The 10,371-nt window shown below is 45.1% G+C and overlaps 1 protein-coding gene across 2 annotated transcripts; it reads left to right on the top strand.

Annotated features, from left to right (window-relative positions):
* The first annotated feature begins 5,733 nt into the window (after positions 1-5,733).
* Psmb4 (proteasome 20S subunit beta 4) lies at positions 5,734-8,502 on the top strand. 2 transcript variants are annotated; one of them, XM_090341003.1, is made up of 7 exons: positions 5,734-5,905; positions 6,044-6,250; positions 6,742-6,888; positions 7,274-7,355; positions 7,681-7,797; positions 7,964-8,052; positions 8,382-8,502. In XM_090341003.1, exons 1-7 carry the CDS (start codon positions 5,766-5,768, stop codon positions 8,392-8,394), a joined length of 795 nt encoding a protein of 264 aa, XP_090197129.1. In that variant the 5' UTR covers positions 5,734-5,765; the 3' UTR covers positions 8,395-8,502. The 2 variants fall into 2 exon arrangements, with proteins under 2 accessions (XP_090197129.1, XP_090197130.1); XM_090341004.1 differs by lacking the exon at positions 8,382-8,502 and having other exon boundaries at positions 7,964-8,056.
* The last annotated feature ends 1,869 nt before the right edge of the window (positions 8,503-10,371 follow it).

Genomic DNA, 10,371 nt, shown 5'->3' with positions numbered 1-10,371 from the left:
CTTGAACTCAAGGTCTGGGCACTATCCTTGGACACTTTTTGCTCAAAGCTAGCCCTCTGCCACTTGAGCCACAGCACCACTTCTGGCTTTTTCTGTGTATGTGGTATCAAGGAATGGAATCCTGGCTTTGTGAATGCTAGGTGAGCATGCTACCACTATGCCACATTCTTGGCCCTAAAATCTTTTTTTTTTTTTTAAGGGCTAGCACTCAGGCCTAAAGTTCAAACTCTGAAAAAATAAAATAATTACAAGTATAAATTAGCCAGGAGTGTGGCATAGTAGTAGAATGCTTGCCTAGTATGCATGAAGCTCTGGGTTCCATTCCTCAGTACTACATACATAGAAAAACCTGAAAGTGCTGCTGTAGCTCAAGTGGCAGAGCACTAGCCTTCAGCAAAAAAAAGGTCAAGGACAGTGTCAGGCCCTGAGTTCATGTCCCAGGACTGGCAAAAAAAAAAAAAAAGGAGGAGGAGGAAGAAAAGTCCCACTCTAGCTTGGCTTACAGGTGGCTAGCTTCACACCATCCACCATCATCAGTCAGCTGGCCTATTATTAAGAGATTAACAGCATTAGAGCCAGCTTTCTCAAGTTTGTTTGACTTGTAGTTCCACTAGTTACTAGCCAAACAAATGTAGGCAAATAATTTCACCTCTCCATAACTCATCTTCCTCCTCTCTATAAGCTTGTCTCCACAAAAAGAGGACGGAATTGCTTCACTGAGCCAGAATTAGAGGGACTGCTCGCTGGCTAGTTTGTTCTCTTCCAAGCATGGGATGAATAGGCAAAAAGGTGAGGTATGTGTTCAGGGACTGAACCTAACAGCTCCATGACTTAGAGAAAGTAGTGTCACTGTTACACATAGGTTCTGGGGTAGGATGGGGTAATCCAGGGCAACCCCCAGTGGTACTATTTCCAATAGTTAAGGCTAACAGAAGATCAAAGTAGCCAAAATAAGAAAGCTGAGTCCAGAGCATCCACCAGAAGTAGACTTTATTTACTCCACAGGAAAGAGCCCCAGTAGCCTGAAGTCATGGCCTTGTAACCCGTGGTTTAAGAGGTAGCCCAATTCACCTGGGCTCAACTCTAAGTGTTTATAAATGCTGGCTGTGTACCTCTCTCTTCATTAGTTCCCACATCAGTTAAATGTGGGAAGAGGGGTGATAATAATTCATACCTCAAATGGTAATTGTGAGAATTAAGTGGTACTTTTAATGTAGTTTGTACAGGGTCTGGCATGTAATAAACACTGTAAAAATGTAAGTTATTAGTAAGGTACAGGAATAAGAAGCAATAGAGGAAACACCAACTGCATACAGCCTCAGGGCCGGTTGTGAAAATAAAAGCAGTGAGCACAAACCTGCACAGAAATGCTTGGGCCGGTTTTATTTGTAACTGCCAATACTGGGCATAAAATATCCCAGATCTCAGTCAATGTGTGATTGAGGAAATGAACTGCACATGGCAAGCCCACATGGCTATTGTTAGCTGGCCATAGAAAAGAACAATTACTCCAGACCAACCACTGTGTGAGTGACAAAAGCCTAATGCTGTATGATTCTCAAAGTGACAAAAATTATAGTACTAAGAACAGATTAGAAGTTGAGTTAAGGGGATGTAGGGAGGAAGGGAGGGAGTCTGGTTATAAAAGGCAAAATGAGGTATCTTTGTGATTAAAATTGTCTACCTTGTGCCGAGTGTGTCCACTGAAATTCTAGCCCTTGACAGCTGATGTAGGAAGACAGAATTGGAGGATAATTTGAGTTACATAAAAAAGGCAGGAAAGCCACTCCACTCTTAGTTTTCTGGTGATTAATTGGAGTCTCATGGACTTTCCTGCCTGGGCTGGCTTTGAACTGCAATCCTCAGACCTGAGTAGCTGGGATTACAGACGTGAGCCACTGACACTCAGCTTTTACTCAAAATTTTATGTCACTTTTTAACTTTTTTTTGGTCAGTCGTGAGGCTTGAACTCTGGGCTTGGGCACTGTCCCTGAGCTCTTCAGCTCAAGGCTACCACCCTACCTCTTGAGCACCACTTCCAGTTTTCTGGTGGTTAAATGGAGATAAGAGTCTCTTGGACTTTAGTGCCCAGGCTGGCTTTGAACTGTGATCCTCATATCTCAGCCTTCTGAGTAGCTAGAATTATAGGAATGAGCCACCATGCCTGGTACTTTTTTACTTTCTTATTTCTTCAGTTCCATAGAGGCAAAAATGATGATTAGTAAGTGCTTGTACAAAGAGATTACATTCTGTCATGAATACAGTGACTTTTGGTCAGTGGTATCCCTCCCATTGGTCTCTCCTGTTGTTCATCTTCTCATCCTTTTTTTAATTTTTTTTTTTTTTTTTTGCCAGTCCTGAGCTTGAGCTCAGGGCCTGAGCACTGTCCTTGGACTTTTTCAAGGCTAGAGCTCTACCACTTGAGCCTCAGCACCACTTCCAGCTTTTTTCTATGTATGTGGCACTAAGGAATCGAACTGGGGTCTTCGTGCATGCTAGGCAAGCACTCTACCACTAGGCCAAACTCCCGGCCCCTATTATAATTTTTTAATTTCAATGTATAGAGGAGTTACTATCCTCTCATCCTTATCTGCAAATAAAATGCTGTAGTTCAATTTTTACATTATGTACAATGAATATAAGGAGTTCTTTTGCTCAACCATCCTCCCTCCATTCCTGTGCCATTTCTCATTGTTCTTCCCCTCAAACACATTGCTGCTTCCTGGCTTTTATTTTTCTAAGCTGTTCATTAGTTATTCAGAGGAATTACCCCTTTGAATTCCCCCCCTCTGCATACCATCCTTTAGTCAGCTTGTGTATATATGCAGAAAATCCTAAATACGTTAAAACATATGCTTGTATTTTAGTGGGTCTTTTTGTTTTGTCAGTCCTGGGTCATTAACTCAGGGGCTGGGCACTGTTTCTGAGGTTTTTTGATTAAGGCTACTGCTCTACCACTTGAACCACAGTTTCATTTCCTGCTTTTTGATGTTTAATTGGGCATAAGATATTTATGGACTTTCCTGTCCTAGCTGGCTTCAAACTGCGATCCTCAGATCTCAGTCTCCTGACCAATCAGGATTACAGACATGAACTACTGGCACTCAACAATGCTTACACTTTGAACCTAACTTCTACTTATGAGAAAACAAAAAACAAAAACAAAACATGTGAGAGGCAGTTGGGCACAGTGGCTCATGCCTCTAATTCTAGCTACTAAAGAGGGTCGAGGTTCAAAGCCAGCCCAGGCACTTAGAATGTGAGACTCTTATCTCCAATTAACCACTAGAAAATGTGAAGTGGGGCTGTGGCCCGAGGGTAGGGTGGTAGCCTTGAGCTGAAGAGTTCAGGGACAGTGCCCAGGCCCACAGTTCAAGGTCCATGACCCACAAAAACAAAACAAAAGCAAAACAACAAAAAACAAACAAACAAAAAAATGTGAGAGGCAATTTTTTATTTGTCAGCTAAAATCTTCAAAATGGCATCGAACAATTATAATGACTGTGAACTTGCTTGTTTCCATTACAGAACCCAAGCCCTTTACTCTCCACTTGAAAAGGCTAAATTATTGAGGCAACATCTTTGAACAAGCATGAAGAACCCAAGTTCAATCTCCAGTTCTGAAATAAACAGACATGACTCTACAGAAAATGGTGGAATGCCATTCCTTTCAAACTAATAAATTCATTTCTATTAAGAGTGCAAGAAATGGAATCAGGAGTTTGGCCTAGTGGGAAGAGTGCTTGCCCAGCATGCATGAAGACCCCCCGATTCGCTTCCACATACATAGAACAAAGCCGAAGTGGTGCTGAGGCTCAAGTAGTAAAGCTCTGGCCTTGACAGTGCTCAGGCCCTGAGCTCAAACAGGGAGGGGCGGGGAGAGTGCAAGAAATTATTTTTTATTTATTTATTTATTTATTTATTTTTTTGCCAGTCCTAGGCTTGAGCTCAGGGCCTGAGCACTGTCCTTGGATTTTCTCAAGGCTAGAGCTCTACCACTTGAGCCTCAGCACCACTTCCGGCTTTTTTCTATGTATGTGGTACCGAGGGATCGAACCCGGGTCTTCATGCATGCTAGGCAAGCACTTTAACCACTAGGCCAAACTCCCGGCCCCAAGAAATTATTTTATTTTATAGTTCATATTGGAGAATGCCTGAAAATTGCCAAGAAAATTATAAAAATGTAATGTCTGAAGCTATTGTTTTACTCTACATTAAAACCTATTACAGTTGGGAATTTGGCCTAGTGATAGAATGCTTGCATGCACGAAGACCTGGGTTCAATTCCTTGGTACCAAATACATAGAAAAAGCCAGAAGTGGTGCTGCGGTTCAAGTGGTAAAGCTCTAGCCTTGAGAAAGCCCAAGGAACAATGCTTGGGCCCTGAGTTCAAGTCCCTGGACTGGCAACACCCCCAAAACAAACAAACAAAAAACCTATTACAATTGGAATAGTAGTGCCCAGCCATAATCCTAGCACTTGAGGCTGAGACAGGAGGACAGAGAATTTGAGGTCAGCATGGATACACAGTAAGACCCTGTCTCAAGACAAGCAAACCAACCAAAAAAATCTCCAATTACAAAGTAACTGTGTGGCTGGGAATGTAGCTTAGTGGTAGAGTGCTTCCCCTTGCCTAGCACCCATGAAGCCCTGGGTTCAATTCCTCAGTGTCACATACATAGAAAAAGCCAGAAGTGATGCTGTGGCTCAAGTGGCAGAGTGCTAGCCTTGAGCAAAAGAAGCTCAGGGACAGTGCCCAGGCCCTGTGACAAAGCCCCAGGATTGACAAAAACAAAAGCAAAAAACAAAACAACCCTCCCCCCCCAAAAAAAAACCTCTGTGAAACAGATCTGTGGAGTAGATCCTACAAACAAATTTTAAGATTTACATGCAAAAGAAAAGGTGGTTTAGTAATCCAGTCTTGGATTGCTTTGGGAAAAAAACTAGATTCAGAATCTCATAAGATATACACACACACACACCCCACAATGAAAGAGAATAAAAGATCCAAAATTTCAAAGTAAATCAAACAAAGTATAAAAATTACCTGGGGGTTCTGGGTGCCAGTACCTGGCCCTTGTAATCTCAGCTGAGATCTGAGGATCTGCTTTGAGCACAGATATAGTTGATTGAGTTTGTTGGTGTGGATTTTTTCCCCCTGGTACTATGGTTTGAACTTAGGGCTTTGTGCTTTCTCGTCCAGAGCTCTACCACTTGAGCTGCACACTCTCATCCGTCCACCCACCCACCCATCCATCATTGTAGGTCCTGGGACTTGAACTCGGGGCAAGGCTGGAGCTCTACCACTTTGAGCCACACCTCCTCCACTTCAGGCTTTTTGGTAGTTAAGTGTCTCACAGACTTCAGCCCCGAGTCAGGCTAGGATCGCCGGGCGCCGGGGGCTCCTCAGGAGTCTGAGCCATGCGGCTCACAGTTCGAAGCCAGCCTGGCGGGAAAGTCCCCGGAAGTGGCGCCGTGGCTCCAGTGGTAGAGCGCTGGCCTTGAGGAATCCCCCAGGACAGTGCCCAGGAGTTCAAGCCTCAGGACAGGCAAACAACAACAACATCAACCGACACCACCTCAGATCGATTCCTAACTCTCCCGCGTGGCGGCGACTGGGCGACCGGTGGCGGCGGAGGCCGTGACCTCATCAAGATGGCTGCGAGAAGTGGCTTACCGGAAGAAGCCGGTCGCGCCGCCGAGGATCACTTCCGCTTCCGTTGGCGCATGCGCTTTCATTTCCTCCCACCGCGACCGTGACTAAGATGGAAGCGTTTTGGGAGTCCCGGTGTGGTCACTGGGCCGGGGGCCCGGCCCCGGGACAGTTTTACCGCGTCCCGTCCACTCCCGGATGCGTGGGGGAGCCGGTGTCGGCGCTCTACGACTCGCCCGTCACGCGCACGCAGTGAGTTCCCCGCCGCGCCCTCCGGGGACGCGCGCAGCCCCGCGGCCTCCGCTTCCACGGCGGGCGCCCCGCGCGCGCCCACGGCTCGGGCTCTGTCCCCGTGCCGCCCGTCCCCCAGAAACGCTTCTCCTTCTCCAGGAACCCCATGGTGACCGGGACCTCGGTGCTGGGCGTTAAGTTCGACGGCGGAGTGGTGATCGCTGCTGACATGCTGGGCTCCTACGGCTCCCTCGCTCGTTTCCGCAACATCTCTCGCATTATGCGAGTCAACAACAGCACCATGCTGGGTGCCTCCGGGGATTATGCTGATTTTCAGTATTTGAAGCAAGTGCTCGGCCAGATGGTGTAAGTGGTCCGGAGGACGGGAGATGGAGCCCCCCAGGGCTTTACAAGTACTAATGTGAGGGAAGGGTTCTTTAAAGTCTGGGATTTTATCGGTCGTGGGCCTTGAACTCAGGGCCTGGGCGTTGTCCCTGAGCTCTTTTGTTCCAAGGCTAACACTACCACTTTGAGCCACAGTGCCACAATCCAGTTTTCTGGTAGTTAATTGGAAACCAGACTGGCTTCTGTCCGAGATCTTCCGTTCTCAACCTCCTGCGTAGCTTAGGAGTGCTTGGCTGAGGGTATGTATATGATCAAACTACAAGTATATACGTCTATAGAAATACCACCGTAAAATAAATCCCTTGGTAAAATTAAAGCCAATGAAAGTTTTTAAATGTGCATCTGTTTCGGCATTAGGGAGTATAAAATGAGGATGACTGGGGCAATTTCTTTTGGAGGTGAGTGGTGAACCCAACTTGTGTTTCTCTTTTCTTTTAATCAATTGCTTTAAGGATTGATGAAGAGCTGTTGGGAGACGGACACAGCTATAGTCCTAAAGCTATTCATTCGTGGCTGACCAGGGCCATGTACAGCCGCCGCTCCAAGATGAACCCTCTGTGGAACACCATGGTCATTGGAGGATATGCTGACGGAGAAAGGTTGATTTGAATACAGTTTCCTTGAGCTCCCAACCTGACCATCTGGTGTTTGGCCTTTCCCACTTTTTTTTTTTTTTGGTGGGTCATGGGGCTTGAACTCAGCCTGGGTGCTATCTCTGAGCTCTTCAGCTCAAGGCTACCCCTTGAACCACAGTGCCACTTCTGGTTTTCTAGTGGTTAATTGGAGATAAGAGTCTCACATTCTTAGTGTCTGGGCTGGCTTTGAACCTCTATCTTCAGATCTTAGTCTCCTGAGTAACTAGGATCACAGGCATGAGCCTCTGTGCCCCACTCTTTTTCCACTTTTTCTCCCCCAATCATTCCCTCTTTGAACTCAAAACACTTAATATTAAATGAGTTCTTTGAATTTTTTTTCTTCCGTTAGCTTCCTTGGTTATGTGGACATGCTTGGTGTAGCCTATGAAGCCCCTTCGCTGGCCACTGGTTATGGTGCGTACTTGGCTCAGGTAAGAAGTAAGTCTAGAGGTGAGGGGAAATGGAGAGAAAGGAAAATGGGCCCTATGGATTATTTTCCCCCTGGGATCCTACTGTGGTTAGTTAGTTTCTTGGTATCTGAAGACAAGTAGAGTAGGTACTTTGGTTCCAGGGACAAGATGAGATAGAAGTCAGTTGATTGATACAGATTGAATATTCTAAAACTGCCCTTTTAAGAGGGTCTTAGTAAGCAAGCAAGCAGAGAAGTTGTCTTTCCACCTACTGTACTTGACACAGTTAAAATACATATAACTCAATCTGTGATATCTGCCATGTTTTTTTCCACCATCTCCCTAGCCTCTGCTTCGAGAAGTTCTGGAGAAGCAGCCGGTATTGACTCAGACTGAGGCCCGAGAGCTGGTAGAACGCTGCATGCGAGTGTTGTACTATCGTGATGCACGCTCTTATAACCGGGTGAGGAGTGGTATGAAAAAGTTCTGGTGAACCTAATTGTTAGGCTGTGGATTCTTGAATTCCTAGGTCTCACCTCTGTGACTGGGGGAAGACCCTCTTTTTGACCTTTGATCAGGCCTCAGGGACTTCCTTTCAGGATAAACATTTCACTGGGTTTTCTTTTCAGTTTCAAATCGCCACTGTCACTGAAAAGGGTGTAGAAATTGAGGGACCACTGTCTTCAGAGACTAACTGGGATATCGCTCATATGATCAGGTGAGTCCTTTGGTTTGCATTAAGCTCATCCTTTTTTTTTTTTTTTTTTTCTAGTCCTGGGGCTTTTACTCGGGGCCTGGGCTCTGTCCTTTGACTTTATTTTGCTCAAGGCTAGAGCTTTGCCACTTGAGCCACAGCACCACTTCTGGCTTTTTCTATGTTTGTGGTACTGGGAATCAAACCCAGGGTTTTATGCATGCTAGGCGAGCATTCTACCACTAGGCCAAACTCCCTGCCTAAGCTGATCTTTTTTAAAGGATTCAACTGGGAGGGTAGAGCTTTTAGGGATTGATTCTTTTATGCTTCACAATTCTTTTTTTTCTTTTTAGTGGTTTTGAATGAAGTACACATGCCTTATCAAGAGTTGACATTTTACCCTCCTTTTACACTTGAACTTGTCTAGTTCAAAGGTAGACTTTCTTTTGTAAAATAAATCAGTCTTGCAAAGTGTGTGCCGAGTGGTTTATTCTGAATCACCACAAGAACTACACTGCCGGTAGTGGTGCTGTGGTTCAAGTGGTAGAGCACATTAGCTTTGAGCTGAAATGCTCAAAGACAACGCCAAGGCCCAGAGTTCAAGTCCCACAACCCACCAAAAAAAGTTTCATGGACTTTTCTGCTTTTCGTGGACTGGCTTTGAACTGTGGTCTTCAGATCTCAGCCTCCTGAGTTTCTAGGTAAGATTACAGGTGTCAGTTACCAGTACCCAGTTCATAAATGGCTTTGTGTTTAAATTTTCCCAGGATTATTTTCCCTTTGCTAATTTTCCTTCTGGCTAATGTTAGCTGCAGATGTGCTTTAAAGGCACAATGTCAAAGATATGCAGTGTCTCAGTGGAGCTGCTCTTCATAAGGAGGCTGCCTGAAAGTGGCACTCCAGCCCACGCCAAGTCCAGTCTCTTGTCATACAGGGAACATGAAACAGTGTAAATGTCTATAGCTTGAACCTAAAGTCTTGTCAGAAAACTTTGAAGTATTGTATTGCTGATCATCATGAAAATTTAAAAAATGATTCTTCAAACCCACTAGGATGTCTACTATACTGCAAGAATATATTTTTAATTTTTATTTTTAATTTTATTATTTTAAATTTTTTAAATTATTTTTATTTATTTTTTTTTGCCAGTCCTGGGCTTGAGCTCAGGGCATGAGCACTGTCCTTGGACTTTCTCAAGGCTAGAGCTCTACCACTTGAGCCTCAGCACCACTTCCGGCTTTTTTCTATATATGTGGTACCGAGGAATCGAACCCGGGTATTCGTGCATGCTCTGCAAGCACTCTACCACTAGGCCAAACCCGCGGCCCATAAATTTTATTTTTTTAGGGTTTGATTTCTGGGCCTGAGCACTGTCCTTGAGTTTTCTCAAAGGTAGCGCTCTAGACTGGGTGTGGTGGCTCACACGTATAATCCTAGCTACTCTGGAGGCTGAGATCTAGGATCAAGGTTCAGAGCCACCCCTGGCACAAAAGGACCTGAGACTTATCTCCAATTAACCTCTAGAAAGCAGGAAGTGGGGCTTGGCTCAAGGGTAGGGTGGTAGCCTTGAGCTGAAGAGTTCAGGGACAGCATCCAGGCTGAGTTGAAGCCACATGACCCACACAAAAAAAGTGCTCTACCACTTGAGCTATGGAACCACTTCCAGCCTTTTCTGTGTATATGGTACCAAGGAATCAAACCCAGGGCTTTATGCATGCTAGGCAAACACTCTACCACTAGACCACCCTCCTGGCATTTTCTTAATTTTTAAAGAATATATTAATTCTTAGTTGAGCCCTCGAGTGTGATTTTAGAGGCTTTGCTATTAGAAATACTCATGCCAAATCACCTAGCTATGCCATCTGCGTTTCTGACCCCTCATTGTGAAATGGTTTTAAGGGGGAAAAGGTATGTGTTCATTACAAAGTGGGAAATATAGCTGTGGGTTAAGTCAGCATGTCAGCCACATGCCATTGCTACAGGTCCATTTTATTTGGGAGTCGGGGGGGGGGGGGGGTTCTGGTACTAGGGCTTGAACTTGGGGCTTCACACTCAAGTTTAGCACTGTGCCACTTAAGCTACAATTCCAGTTTTGCTAATTGGAGCAAGAGCCTCTGATTTGTCTTCCTGGGCTGACTCTGATCCTGAACTCTCAGATCTCAGCCTTCTGAGTGGCAAGGGTTATTCAGGTGTGTCATTCCTGCTGAGCCCCTAAGTGATTCTTCTGCATATCCTCTCCAAACTTTTTTCTTCTGAGAAATGGGTAAGGCATCAGCAAACAAGTGAACTAGTAAATGTAAGCAAGAACTATGAACTTACAATTGAAAACCTCCACACATGTAG

This window comes from Megascapheus bottae, chromosome 10 (assembly GCF_031878675.1).
Source record: "Megascapheus bottae isolate mThoBot1 chromosome 10, mThoBot2.hap1, whole genome shotgun sequence".
Lineage (NCBI taxonomy): Eukaryota > Metazoa > Chordata > Mammalia > Rodentia > Geomyidae > Megascapheus > Megascapheus bottae.
Note: the sequence above shows the minus strand (reverse complement) of the source record. Positions and strands in the feature narration are given on the sequence as shown.